Source organism: Lactuca virosa, chromosome 4 (assembly GCF_052849685.1).
Source record: "Lactuca virosa cultivar CGN04683 chromosome 4, Lactuca_virosa_CGN04683_v6, whole genome shotgun sequence".
NCBI classification, from domain to species: Eukaryota; Viridiplantae; Streptophyta; class Magnoliopsida; order Asterales; family Asteraceae; genus Lactuca; species Lactuca virosa.
This window is the reverse complement of record NC_136429.1, coordinates 461,608,202-461,624,375: the sequence shown is the minus strand read 5'-3', so window position 1 is coordinate 461,624,375 and position 16,174 is coordinate 461,608,202. Positions and strand designations below refer to the sequence as shown.

The 16,174-nt window shown below is 31.0% G+C and overlaps 1 protein-coding gene across 1 annotated transcript; it reads left to right on the top strand.

The window, feature by feature from the left end:
• Positions 1 to 8,880: 8,880 nt before the first annotated feature.
• LOC145106794 (uncharacterized) lies at positions 8,881 to 9,234 on the top strand. Its single transcript, XM_079043720.1, has one exon. The coding sequence runs from the start codon at positions 8,881 to 8,883 to the stop codon at positions 9,232 to 9,234; it is 354 nt and encodes a 117-aa protein (XP_078899846.1).
• Positions 9,235 to 16,174: the final 6,940 nt, after the last annotated feature.

Sequence of the window (16,174 nt, the reverse complement as noted above, 5' to 3'; positions counted from 1 at the left end):
TTTGCTACATTTTAATCTGGGCATTCAGTACTTTCTGTGTAAGGGCAGAATTGTCTATTTGTTATTAATGCAATGCATACTTTTCATGTTATATCTTTGAATCATGCAACTTGTTGAATATCATAATTCAATAAGTTACAGGTGGGTAGGATCATAAATACATACATACCAATATATATATTTTATATATTCTCAACATGCTAACAAAAGGGTATATGTTCTTGTTTGTTTGACTTTATAGTTTCTTGAACTAAGGCCTTGTACTTTTTCTTTTTTAATTAAGGATTAAACTTTCAAGATACTTAATGTATTTATAAATTATATCATGTATCCACATAATTAACAAAATCAAGAAAAGTGTTTGTGATATTGGAGATTGAATTTTGGTTCTTGTTTCTTGACTTTTATCTTTGTTGAACTAACACTCTTAGTGTCTGAAGGAAAAAAAAGTTATTATTCCTACAACCCCTAAACTGGCACATACTGTCTGGTTTTAAAAGCATCGTATAAGATATAAATCAGGTAAACAAAAGTTATTATTCTTGTAACCCCTAAACTGGTACATACTGTCCAGTTTTAAAAGCATCATATAAGATATAAATCAGGTAAACAACGACTTACACATAAGAGTAAACATCTTAGTTTAGAACGATTAGATTATCAAGGTTCTTAATTTATTAAAATTTTTGCCATGTATTTACATTATTAACAAGATGAAATAACTTCTTGAAGATAAGATTTTGATTATTTTTGTCGACTATTATTTTTCTTGAACTTAAATTATGCAAAAGAAAGTTAGCAATCTAGCAACCCTAACAAAGCAATATTATATGAGATATAAATCAGATACACAGTAAAACAGCCGGTTAGTTGACATAAGAGTAAACGTTTTAGTTTAAGATTCTAAAGGACTAGATTTTCAAGATTCTTAATATACCAACCATAACGTGAATATTTTGATGAATCAAAGAAAACCATTTAAAAAATTTCTAGGAAAAAACAATGTGATGATTGAGGATAATGTAAGGGAAAATCTTCAAAAGATGAAAAGTAAAGAGTGGTATGAATGTTTGGGAGTATTTGACTTGAAAAGAAAAGATATGGGGAACCTATTGAGTTAGTGGGGTAGTCTTTGTCCCAAAGGACACTTCCTATTCATTATATTCAAAATGCTTTTCTCTACTTTAAGGTTGTTTAATTTATGGTTTGACATTAGTTGTAAAACGAACAATAATTTCATATGATAATAATTCTGAGGTGAAAGAGAGATTTCGGAGTACTTAATTGGGCCCACCAAATAATTTTGGAATGATATATGATGAGTGCTCTCTTCCCCCTCTCATGTCAATGTTTGACTTGGTCAACTTTTTCATTATTCACTCGCTCAAAGTAAAAAAATCTTGGTGGGAATTCACTTTTTGTTACCTTTTTGTTGTGTCTTGGTAAAATAATTTTAAAGATCTGGTTTTTGTGAATGAGATTAACCCTTTTTACTGTTTTATCCTTTGTTTCTGATCCATGAGAAAGCAAACTCAAATATATGAATTAGAGGGTTACTATGTCAAAGATTCAAGATTTATGAATTAATTTTCTTGAATTTTTGTTTTTTGAAAACCCTTTTTAATGTTTCGTTATTTCTTTATGATCAAAGAGAAAGCAGACTGAAATATGAAAATTAGTCAATTATTATCTTAAAGATTCAATATTTATGAAGGAAAACATGAAAATTAGACATTTATCTTCTTAATGATTTGATATTTAAGAATTAACACATGAGAATCAGTCAATTATTATCTTAAAGATTAAGAGTTTTTAATAAAAAATAGAAAAATTGGACACTAGCATCTTAAAGATTCAAGATTTAATTAAAACATGAAAATTAGACAATTATTATCTTAAAGATTCAAGATTTTTGAATAAAAAATAGAAAAATCAGACACTCATCATCTTAAAGATTCAAGATTTAACTACAACATGAAAACTTAGACAATTATTATCTTAAAGATTCAGGATTTAAAAATAAAAGATAGAAAACTCCACACTCATCATCTTAAAGATTCAAGATTTATGAATGAAAGCATGAAAAATTAGACATTTATTATCTTAAAGATTCAAGATTTATAAATAAAAAATAGAAAAATTAGACACTCATCCTTTTTAAGATTCAAGATTTATGAATGAAAACACGAAAATTAAAAATTTATTAGCTTAATGATTCGATATATATGAATGAAAACATGAAAATCAGACGCTTATCATTTTAAAGATACAAGATTTATGAATGAAAACATGAAAAATTAGACTCTCAACATCTTAAAGATTCAAGATTTATGAATGAAAACATGGAAACTAAGATCGAATATTTATAATTGAAAACATGAAAATTAGACATCATCTTAAATATTCTAAGGTTTATGAACGAATTTTCTTGAACTTCTTAAACCCTTTATGGTTAGAGAAACCCCAAACATTAACATTCAAACAAGATATTTAGCATCTAAATGGTTCAAGATTTATGGATGAATTTTCTTGAAATTTTATTACTATCTTTTGCTTCTAGTCAAAGAGAAAGGAAACTGAATCATACAAATAAGTCCATTTGTTGCTCTTTGATTTTCCTTTTTGTCAGAGAAAGAAACAAAAGTTTGAATACACGTATATTTGGGACCAAATTTGCAGTGGCATAGGCACAGCAGATTCTTATCATGCCTTTTGTTTTTGTGTGTATATGTGAAAGAAGGAATATAATTCACATATCTCTATCTACAATTCCATATTTATTGAATTATAAGATGGGTTTTTACTTTTTAGTTTGGTTTATCAAAACAAAAGCTACTAAGATGACTTGTACTTTGTGCAAAAAGAGTTGTTTATTATGGCTTCTTTTTGTTTGCAAGGTTTGATTTTTATTTGTGAAAGACCCAACTCAAATTATTTTTAAAGTGCATATACAGAGGTGAGTTGTTGTAAACATTGTTTTTTTTGTATTATTTATAAAACCCATTAAAAGTTTTTTTTTTATTATTGGAAAATCATGTTTTTTTAAGTTATTTCTTTTATTTATTAATTATATATAACCTCTTATATGTAATAACAATTCATTTTGTATGGTGATTATATTTACACATTTAATATTTATTATTTTTCGTGTAGTTAATAATTTTTTATTAAATATAAAATCTAAATATATTTTTTAGAAATATATTTAAAAACACATTTGTCAAAATAATCAAAATGATACAAACATCAAATATTAAGAAAAGAACTTAGTTATCATATAATATTTTTATGTTTTTTAATTATTGTAACTATATAGAGATGGGAGATAGTTAAAAAAATAGAAAATAAAAGAAAAATGAGATGGGAGATAGTTAAAAGAAATTAAAAAAAAAACTAAAAAATGTTTGACTGAAGATTTATTTATAATATCTTTTAGTAAATAAATGTTAAAATAAAGTATTATATTAAAATATTTTCAAAATTGTATTTATATGATTAGAAAAGACTAAATATATATCATCGCTGATTTCATCGTATATCTTGTAAATTTGCACCAATATATCAATCAATTTGATTTATTAGATACTAGATTATGATCCGCGTATAACGCGGGGGACATATAAAAAAATACATATAAATGCAAAACTAATCCTAATAACTAATCAATGTTTTCGCTCTTTCAAAAAAAACTAATCAATATTTTCAAAAAAATTATTAATTTACAAGGATAGATGTTTTATTTGTAAAATTATAATGATTAATTAAAATTAATATATACATTGAAATATCTGATCGACGTTGTGTATGTGTGGATATTTGATATAACATAAGTGTACAATAGTTAATTTAAACTAATCATGCTAAATGTTTCGAAGATACGAACGTTGTTTAAAAATTGTAATCTTAACCATATATATGTGCTAATATTGATTTTTGTAATTGTGATTTGCACGGTATAGACAATATCAACACCAATTTTTTTTGTTTTAATTTTGCTAAGTTTTTTTTTTCATTTAATAGTACTTATTATTTGTGCTACTTTGCCTCTAAAATCTGAAAGAAAATTCTAAGTAAAATAATGACTATAAACAATAATTACTTAAAATTTACATCTAGAGACATTCAAACGATAACCAATTCCAACACTTGAAAAGGCTTCAACATCATCAGCTAAATTGTCGGGTAGAAACTATAAAAAAATAGTCAAAATGTTGAAAAAAAACTAAAAATTAATATTTTTAGCATTCTTTAGAAGATAAGATACTATATAATGGATAACAATAGTATAGAGTGAGTACCTTCTTTGCCAACATTCTCCATAGCGTTAGCAATAAGTTCACCGATCTCCCTTTCTCTACACATACACACTCTTCTTTAAGTTTTTTTTTGTTCATAGACGATAAACGAATGATCGTTTATTGTTTATATAATCTCACTGTCATGAAATATGGATGCAAAACATAGGTTGCTTCCATCATGTTGATTAAATCTACAAATTTGATTCGTATACAAAAGAATGAAAGAAGCATCCCAGTTCTCAGATATTGTTATTTTCGACTTTTAATAAACATTCGAATGAAAGCACATTAATATATTCTGTTAGGGAGGATAGAGTCATGGTAAAATTGGGAGGTACCATTGGTACCTCCAAGATAGGGATGAGATTTAGAACCGGAAAACAGGACCGAAACCGGAATCGAGATATCAAAGCTGCAAGTAGATTAGAGTTTGTACATGATTTTAGACTATAAATTTGCCATTTTTAGTTTTATATTCACTGACTTACAGCCCCCCAAAGTCGAGATATCAAAGCTGCAAGTTTTTAGTTTTTCAGTTTTATTGTATTCTGTGAAAGTTTTAAAACATGCATATCTAATTCGTTTGAAGTCGGATTGACATGTGGTTTTTTCCAACTTGTAGTTTAAAGTTTGTACATGAGTTTAGACTATAATTTTGTTATTTTTGGTTTAATATTCAATGATTTACAGTCCCCCGAAGTCGGGATATCAAAACTAAAAATTTTCAAGTTTTCAACTATTTGTTTTTGTACTTTGTATTCTGTGAAAATGTTAACACATGCATATCTCATTCGTTTATAGTCGGATTGACATGCGGTTTTTTTAAGAGTGTAGCTTAGAGTTTGTACATGATTTTAGACTATATAATTTTGTCAATTTTGGTTTCATATTCAATGAGTTACAGTCCCCCAAAGTCGGGATATCAATATGAAAATTTTCAAAGTTCAACCCACTAAGTAGTAAGTAATTGCTAATAAATTCCGGTTTTTCCGGTTCTAAACCCACTTTATCCGGTTCCAACTTACCCACTTTGATATTTCCGGGTTTTCTGGTTCTAGACCCACTTTACCCGGTACCGTACCCGGAACCGAACCGAAACCGGTTCCTATATACCGGTCCGGTTTCCGGTTCTACAAAATCCCGTTAACCGGTTTCGGGTTTTCCGGGTCCGGGTCTATCCGGTCTGGGTTTGGACCCACTTTCATCCTTACTCCAAGACACCACTCCAGCTTGAGTGGGCTAGTAGGAGTGGGTTGTTTATGTAGCTTCACTAATCCGCTTCATCCTCTTTGTCTCTCTCTCTCTCTCTCTCTCTCTCTCCTCTTATACCATGTGTCTTAAAACTTATACCTTAGTTTTTTTGTATTTTTTTAAAATTGAGTGGGTTGAAAAAGATATGGTTTCCATGTGTTGTGGGTTGGAAAAGATGGAAGAGAGAGGAGAGGAAAAAGCTGATATGGTAGCGGGTTCATGAATGATGGTTTCCATATTGAATGGTAAAGATAATGTTATTAATTTTAAATAAATGTTTCAATATAATAATCAATAATCTAAAAAAACAACCCCCTTTAAGTACACTATCAAATATAATCAAAAGCTTTGATTGTCCATCTAAAGCACTTACAACTCAAAATTTATTGAAATAATCGATGGCATTAAAAATTGAAAATAGTCTCTGACTCTTACAATTCCAGACAATGAAAATCATAAATTTAGATCAAATAAAATATTATGACATATTGAATAATCATAATCAAAAGGTGGTAATTATGTTGTAGACACAGAAGGTAATAAACAATAAAATAAAGAATTTATATTAAAAGGACCATTATACCCTTGCCTCTTTCATAATGAACCAAAAATCAAAAATATTCGTTTGTACTCTTTAATAAAGTGTAATATTTAAAGATTTACCAAATTACCCTTGATCATAGACAGGGCTGATCATACCTTGTAGCCATCACATGTAGAACATTTAAAAAAAATACAAGAAACGTTATACAAAAATAAACTATAGTTCTGATATCTCTTCTAGGGTACATATGATTATTGAAATTAATGCCAACAAAAATCTTCAATATTCAAGTGGTTCTGAATATAACTACCCTCCAGTTTTAGGGCTTTCGACTTCACCCTAAACCCAAGTAGAAACGGTCCCTCAAATACTCTAAAAAACTTGAAAGATTAAAATATACACAAAAAAGATGAAAAGGGGAAAATGAACTTTCAAATATAACAACAATATTTTATAGTCAATACTACAAACAAGCTAGAAACATGCAAATAGAGATGAAAGAACATCATAATTAGATTAACACCATACAGTCATTTAGTCTTATCTTTCTTCTTCCTTTATATGAGTTTATAAAACATTTCTATTTTGTGATGAATTTCAGAATTACTTTTTTTGAGATATGTGAGGTTGCAAAGAATAAAACAACAAAGAAATGGAAATGATAGGTAATCGTAAAAGCTAGATAATAGAATGAGTAATTCCGTTCCAGAAACATGTTTGTGAGGCATGGAATAGATAAATTAGCAATCTGAGTTCTATGTATCTCTCCTTTGAAAAAACAGAATAATATGTAATAGATAAATTAGAAGACAGTTTTTCCCAAAAAAAAAAAGAACCTACTAAGTAACCAAAAGTAATCAATCATAAACATTTTCCAATAAGGTTTATCGAGGTAATCTATTTACATGGTATACTAAAGCTTTGTATTTTCTTTGCTATTGAGTCTAAAAGATGTTTTACAATATTAAAAAGGGATCAGTGAATAACTCCTTTCCGAGAGCCCAATTTGTGTTTTTATAAAAAGATGTTTTTTACAATAAATCAAAACAAATATCACTACTGGGTTTTGCTGAGTTGTAGGATATGTGAATCACTCATTGGTATAAGGGTTTGAATTCCCTCTTCAAATCCAGGAAGGAATCAAATGAGTAAAGCATTATAGACATTGATTCAGGTATATCTTCCATTCACGATTTCGTAAGCCACAAAAAAAAAATCATTGACTAAACACATATACAAAAACGTAAAAAAAAAAATAAAATCGACATATACAAATTCACTACCTAGTGGACATATTTTTCAAATCGAAACAATGGATGAGAGGTAGTGGTGCTATTGTGTCCATCTTTTTGCTCTCAGATACCTATAACTTAAAAAATCAAAATTAACAATACAGATCATAAGAAGAAAAATCGAAGCAGATTTAGAAAACGTAACCATTATCGATCTAAACTGAAATCGAAAGGTTTTATAGATTGGAACTTCATTGTTGAAACAAAATAAAATAAACATAATCTAAAACTTAACAAAAATTGATCTAAACTATGATCAAATTAAAGTAGAATCCAAATAAAATTTATCTCTATATCATTCCTAATTCTTCCATGATGATCGAACACAAGATTGATCAATACAAATCGAAGCCCACAAGTATTCTATTTCTTCTTTCCCCTATTTTCTTCTCCAGTACAAAACTTAAGTTAGATAGATTATGTAAAGAAATTAGGAGAGAGTGTAGGGGTACTGATAATAAGGGGTGCGGTGTGGTATTTTTTTTCATTTTATTTTTGGTGAATTTAATTGTCATTAATAGAATTCCTAATTTAATTCATTTTATTTTTGGTGAGATTTAATTGTCATTAATAGAATTCTTAATTTAATTAATTTTACTTTTGATGAGATTTAATTATTATTAATAAACTTCCTAATTTAAAACGTAATATATGCTATAAATTTGGTGGACAAAAATAAAATGATTGACAAAGATGATGTCAACAAATAATCAAAGGATGGAAAATATAGGATTGAAATGCAATCAATGGCTCTGATTTCTTCAGTTTAGAATTAAAGGTTCTTTCTTAATAATATTTAGAGATTATACAAGTAAAATCGAGTTGGCATACTTGGCATACTGAACATGATGAAAATGAATTAAATATACTGGATAAACTAAATAAGTTATTTATGTAGCATTTACAAACAAAAAAAATAAATTAAATTAACAAATTGTTCTTAATACATGATTCATAAATTCTGGCCATGCATTTATCATATCAGATCTTGAATAAATTGAATACGCAATTTTAATCAAATACTTAATCTCAATCTTATTGTATAACTAATGGATTCCTTCATTCTCTCATTGTATATTTGTTCATATATTTGTTTTCCTTAGTTTCCTCCTATCTGTTATACTTTCCTTTCCTGATGTATATCATGTATATATTTTGATTGTGGTTAATGAGAAAATATAGAACTCTATTATACCAATTCTTTATGGTATCAGAGCAGCCAAAATAAAACTCTAAATCAGAAAACCTTCATTCACCATGACCGACCAACCTAGTGATGCTAGCAAGAAGAATGAAGTCATTCCAGATCACAACTCACCATACTACATCCATGCTTCTGATTATCCCCGACAAATACACGTAAGTGAAGCCAGACCCTACCGCTGCGGAATAAATGATCTGGATATGGTGCGATGCGATGATAAAAGGATGGCTGAACACAGCCATGAAGAAGGAGATAAGAAATAGCGTTAAATACGCTAGCACAACATAAGAGATGTGGAAGGATTTAAAGGAAAGATTTGGAAAACACATTGCTCCAAGAGCATATGAACTCAAGCAAACCCTTACAACCACACGACAAGATGGAAGTTCTGTCTCCACATACTACACAAAGCTTCGTGTACTGTGGGGTGAGCTTGAATATGTTCTTTCCACTCCAAGATGCTCTTGTGGAAATTGCTCATGTGAAATTGGAAGAGGGCTAGTTGAATTGAAAGACAAAGAAAAACTCTATGAGTTTTTACTAGGGCTAGATAATGAATTTTCCACCATTAGAACACAAATCTTGGCCATGAACCCCATACCAACTATTGGCTTAGCATATCATCTTGTGTCAGAAGATGAATAACAAAGGAACATAACGACTGGAAAGAGACCTGTTGCCGATACAACAACCTTTCAGACTTTTGTTCCATCAAAACGGGACACTTATCAGTCGCCGATTAAAGGTAACCAAAAGGAAGGGAAGCGAAGCTTTGGCGACCAAGTTGAACATTACAATTTCTGTGGGAATGATGGTCATAACCGGGAGGGATGCTTCAAACGCACTGGATATCCTGACTGGTGGCCAAGAAAGGGTACAAAGCGGGAAAAGATGACGCCCAAAGTTGCTTGTGTTGAATTAGAAGCAAGTCCTTTACCAGGGCTAACCAACGCGCAATATCAACAATTTCTGAATTTCTTCACTGAAAAGGAGAAGGGAGATTCTGTTGGGTTTTGAGCATTCTAACACTCCTATGGTGTACATGCAACCCTATAAACCTTGGATCTATGTTTTCTCTATTATACATGCAAATATTAACTATTCCAAGGTTTCATCCTAACTAGCATATTATGAAGCACCTATACTACAAAGTTCTAGTTAGATGACATACCTTTTGATGTAGCTTGATGTCTTCAAGCTTTAAGAGCTTAGCCCCAATAGTGTGGAAGCCTCAAATGGAATCACAAATCACCAAAACACCTTGGAAGAACTTGAGAGAATATGTATGCACACTAAAATCGGCCCACTCTTATTTTCACACACTTGTGCCAATTTTGTGAGCCAAGGACCCCTTTATATATTATGGAGGATTAGGGTTACATCCATGTAAACCCTAATACCCATGACCTTTCATTTACATAGGATCCATGGGTTAAAAGCTCCATGGACCATCCATGAAAGCTTAGCCCAACCTAAATGAACTTGGCCCATTCCATATATATAAGAGTCCATATTTAATTAGTTATTTTTGATCACTTAATTAATTCTAAATTAATTCTTGATCAATACTAATTAAATAATATGATTCCATATTAATATATTAGAACTTATAATATATTAATATAAATCAAATATACTATTCTCAAAAGACTATCCATATAAATTGTGCCGGTGAAGTGCAACCCAAATGGATCATGCCGGGTCGGGTCAAGTACATACCAACTATAGTTATGGAATTAGACATTAATCCAACATTCTCCCACTTGGATAAGTCTAAAACTATTATTGAGTATGACTTCAAAACCTAACTGGCAATCGTAGCTCTTAAAGCCGCTGTCGAACTCTGACCTTGTCAATGACTTGTCCATTAGATAAGGGATCATATATTCCTCCATTCTAGATATCATATGGACTGATACATGGATTATAATCATTCTCTCTGTCCATTTGTTGTTTCCCGATTTTCGATTTATGATGACTGACTGATTGAACAAATCAAATCAGTCCTGGCTTGGCTAAGCACTCACATGTGTCATCGCTAAATCATCGAGGGGCCCACAGATATCGCTTTTATCCCGAAGGTAAAAGGAATGGATAAACTTCGACTCATATGGCTTGTTCTACTACTTGTTGAATCATACACAAAGGCACGTTTTATAACATCGAGTTACCAAATGTGTTTTCGTGCAATCAATGTATAACCAACTCATAGTAACAACTCATATCTCTAGGTTTGAAGAATATAAGATATTATCGTCTCATGATCACTCGTGATAAAATCCATGAAGTGATTCAAATGAGCGCGGGTTGAATCCAATACTCAGAACTTATGAGAACTCATGAGTGTTGTAGCACCACTTTGTCGACCAACTTGGACCTCTACAAACCAACCCATGACAGTCTTGATTCATATCTACTTCCAACATATGACCGACTGTGGATGGTTTGAATAACTTAATCATTCAGGAAGAGCGACTTAGTTATTCTGGAAGTCAAAACATGCAAAGTGAAACACAAGAATAAATTAATCAAATATGGTATCAAACCCTATGAATATAAATAAACACTTTTATTTATCACCATACTGATTACTCATTATTCATTGTTTCGGTTTTATCAACTTTATACTTGAATTAAAAACACTAGTTGTGCCATGCTCCAAGCATGTACACTATGTTTTTCTTAAACAATAGCTTTGCCATACACCAAGTATGCACTCTATGTTTGTCTATGATCCTTACTTTGTGAAATAAAACAATTGAACATAATTTCAATGATTCTAATTTCACACTCCCAAATCCTTATCGAAAAATGTGAGAATTTCAAATTCCTATCATTTATTGAAATTTGTTTAGATTTTAAACTTATATGCACTGACCCTCCTGTAATGAATATGTACAAAGTCACAAAGACTTGTCAACAGTCATTATAAGGTATTCCAATGGAGATCAACTCCATGGAAACTAAGTTCATATTCAAAGTACATTGCTTTGGACATGCTTCTTGCATTAAGTTTTCTAATCTTACACAGATAACTTCCACCTATGGAGACAACTCCATATTCTCATTTTGACTATCACTTTTGAATAAGAGATGCCTCTTTTCAGAATATGTCAATATGGTCCTTCTAAAATTAGCACTATACTTCCAACTGTCCCTGAGCAACCAATCTTTGGTAAACCTCAGATTGTCCTCGATAATTGCTTAATCATTTTAGTCATATCCAATTCTAGACCTTTTCCCTTCTTAATGCCTCTGGGCATTTGGAAAAATTTAGAAATAACAAATATTATAGCACATGCAATCGATCCTGTACCCAAAGCAAATGGTACACGATTCATGATGTCTCACATAAAGACATGATTCTAGACCAGTCTTTTGCTACAATATTTTTATTTGCCATGTTTTCAAAATTTGACTATGAAGAGGGATGCCGTAATCATAATCGAATTTTGAGAACGCAATATATAGAATTTCCTTAAGTTGAACCAATCCAACATGAAATTCATATATATATATTCTTGACTAAAGATGATTAAGGTCTCAATCTAAGCCTTTAGAACTGAAATGAAGTATATCCTCTCCCTTAATTATAGCAAAACAACTTTTTCAATCCCTGCAGCCTCACGAATTGAAACTTTTGTTTTCTATAATTAACATTGCTAACTTGCAACACTAACAATAATTATCATGCTCCCACTAACATGATGATTATTAGCATAACACTTATGCTCCCACTAGCTTTGACATGTACTCAGAAATCAGCTGTACTTCTAGAAATCAATACTTTATTGACTTTCTTACCAAAGTTCAGATTTCTGATACGAGATGCTTTGGTAAAACTTTATCAAAATCATACACCTTTCCTTAGATAGCATGCATGTGTGTCTAAACAATTTCAGAACTATGAAATGGGATGCCGTAATCATAGTCTCAATTGTTTAGACCTTTTGCCATCTGCTTCAAATCTACTTGGTGGAAGTGTTTCCTCACCATCATTTTCATGAATCGGAGAGAAACCTTATGACCCTTAGATTTTATGGTGTATGTGTTCTTATCCATGTGAATCGTCAAAACCATAGTCACAAGACAAGGATAATGACAAATCCAAACTCATATGGACTGAACTTATGCAATCTTAACTTCTTGCCACCTGGCAGTACAGGGCCTGCCATTGCTTCCAAGTTGGTATGCAACCAATTGAGAACTTTCAGAACTCCTATGCAAAGCCAACTTTAACTGGAATGGGCACAGAATATGTCAACACGATAGGTTATAAACCTCAAGTCGTGTGCTAGTGAAGAACCTCAGGTTTTAATTCTTGATTAGATCTTGAAATTCTTCCAGGATCTTTAAGACTCCCACTATCCTCTTGACACATAAGACTCACTTGCCAAATATTCAAGAGATAGTTTGGATTCTTTATCAAGACAAACACTTCACACAATTGGTCTTAGTTGGTCTTTGTTTTATCCAAAACATCACAACTTACCAATTGCAAATGTACAAGAGTAGGATACTTCTACTCTTACATTTGACTAGTGTTAAGAAACCTTCCTTTAAGATATGTCACTCAAGTTACAATCTTAGAGTATGACTCTAAGAATTGTTTTTGGAACGAAGCATGACTCATCTTCTTGATTTAATCATTTCAACAATTCAAGATTCCTCTTCTTAGTCATAAGAATACACTAAGATGACTTTAGAGGACTAATTGTGACATGATTTTTAAATCATTAAGATGATCACAAAACATGATGCTAAAGTACTCTCCCATCTTTTCAGATTTAAGAAACTTTTATCTTTCTGCCTAAGTTGATTCTTCTCATTCGTTCTGCCATACATCGAAACTTTTCCAATATTTCAGAATTATACTTTAAACTTGTAAGTATAACCATATTTACTAAGCTTTAGTAAATCATGACGAATAGTCTTATCGATATTTTGTGGTGGACCTGACCAGTGCACAGGAATGTGTACTCGATCCCTTAGTCCTTCACTTGATTCACTTAAACATGTGAACAAGGAATTAGTCTTAATTTTCCAAAGATGAAAATTCTCATTCATCATACAACTTGCATGATTCCAAGTTTCTATCCAATTGAAACTTGGGTGATGAGAATCTTTCCTTGTTTGGTAAATTTAGACACTACCACAAGTGAAAGAATCAAATCCACTTTCTAATATTGCTATCAATGGAATCATATAAACAACAATTTTTCACAAATGCCATTGTAAGGATACTTGGAATAAATAAAACCACAAATTTTATTTTAAAACTTTGCGGAAAACTTATCCTTACAATGCAAAAGCATATGAAAAACTTGTTGTTATCTATTCCTAAGCAATATTACATAACTCCTAAGTAACAGCTCAAAATTTTGATCACCGAACCATGCGATCGAAATTCATCTTCGCGATCAGAATCAGCATATACTTCCTTCTTCACTTTTTCTTTGATTCTTAAAAAAAATCAATATGTCACCCAGTCACATCAAGTAATAAGAATCTCAGAATAGAAACTTAATAGAGTTTGATAGTGGACTTTACCTGAAGATCTTTCAGGTAAATTTGGCAGCTTCGTAACCAATGCCCCTTACCATGTACCATTTTCAATGTCCATGGAAGTTTGGGAAGTTGATCTTCTAATCAAATTTGCTTTACTAGTCCTCCTAATCATTGCTGATTTAGAAGCACCAAGCAAATAGATAAGATCATTAAGGGTCATGTCATAGTCTGTTCCATAGTAGTCCCAAAGGAACTCACTATGTGACATGGAAAGTGATTAGACATCCAACTTTCTCAAGACTTTGACACCCAACTCTCCCGGCTTGTCAATATGTGACTTTATCTCCAAGATGCGATCACACATAGACCTTGCTTGCCAATAGGGCTTGAGTGACCTTGAACTTGTGGGTTAGGGAGAATAATTGGAGGAGGTGGAGGAAGAGAAGTATGACTTCCATGAGCCAAACTCGGGAAGTCATATTCATTAGGAAATCTTAGTTTGGGAAGATCATTGTTGTCTAAACCAGACATCAACAATGGGAGAAATTCACGTAAAGTTGATTTAAGTCCTTAATATAACACCCAATATGATATATTAAGGCTAGGACCCAACAAACTATTTTATAACTTGGAAGAGGGATGCCGTAATCCAAGCTATAAAATATTTGAAGGTAGGTGAATGACGATTCACCAATTTCCACCAAGATAAACGAAATATATTATTAGGTTTTAATTGGTTTTGAAACTCCTAGATTCTTTTGAGATTCATTGAACTTTTCAATGGCATGTTTCAATCTCGAGTGTGCCCTTCAGGTTTTGTGACTGGGATGCCGAGGATCACAAAACAAGGTGTGAAGTAACCATGCAAATATACTTGGTACCCTTAATATTTACCCCTCAATCGATGTGCCGGTTAACCACACACGCTCCAACGATACTATGATAAACATTAAGTTACCCTTTGCCTACCTTGTTAAGTCTAGGTTAGTGTGCCGGTTAACCACACACGCTCCACTAACAGCTTAAACAAAGTGCAAAGTGTAATTTCATGGATTAGCACCTTATTCACATTTTCCTAAGTAACTAAGATTGAGAATTTATAAAAAGTTTAGTTACTTAGTATTTATCATTAATACTTTTAATGAAGGGAGAATTATAGTCATTGTCCTACCTGTTCGGCTAACGACCCTCCACCGGTCAAGGAAGCGGTGAGTGAGAGTGGACACCCATTAAACTGCCATTTTATAGGCAGTAACTTTATACCCCCCTTATAGACCGGCTTCGTGAATGAGGCCTACTAATGGTAAGACGACTTGCTCTTATACATATAATATATTAAACTTTTAATATTATAATAGTATAAGGGTGTATTTTAGACATTTAAAATACTTGGTGGTTTAATCTATTAATTAAACTATACTCTTAATTTAATTAAATTTAAACCATGTCATTATGGAATTATTAATTCTCTTTTAATTAAACACTTTAATTATCTATTAAAAAAGTCCATAAGAGTTAATTGAATTATTCAATAAAAACATCATAATTCCAATTATTAAATTCAAAATTAAAACCATTTAATTAATTGTTTAAGTTATGAACCCAAGAGTTTTAGAATTCAATTCTTTTTTTTTTATCATAAAAAAACTTTTTCCAAATTCCAAAACTTGAGGGCAAGTTTTGTAACTCTTGAAAACTTTTGGATTCCATAACTTATGGAGTTAAATACTTGTTTTATGACGAAACTTTTCATGTTCCATAACTTAAGAACAAGTTATGGAATTCTTTAAAACATTAAGACCAAGTTTTGTAACTCCATAAAAACTTTGAATCAAATTTTTTTTTTTAAAAAAAAAAACTTTCATATCCATAACTTATGGAAGTTTCAAAAACCTTTAAGATCACAACTTTAAAAAAAACTTTTGAGCTCCAAAATTTTATGACAAAATATGTAACTCCTTAAAACATTTAGATCAAACTTTTAAAACTAATAAAATAATCATATCATTTTATCTTTTACTAAATTTGACCTAATTCAACTCATATAGCAAATGATTCAAATTTTACAAATAATTAG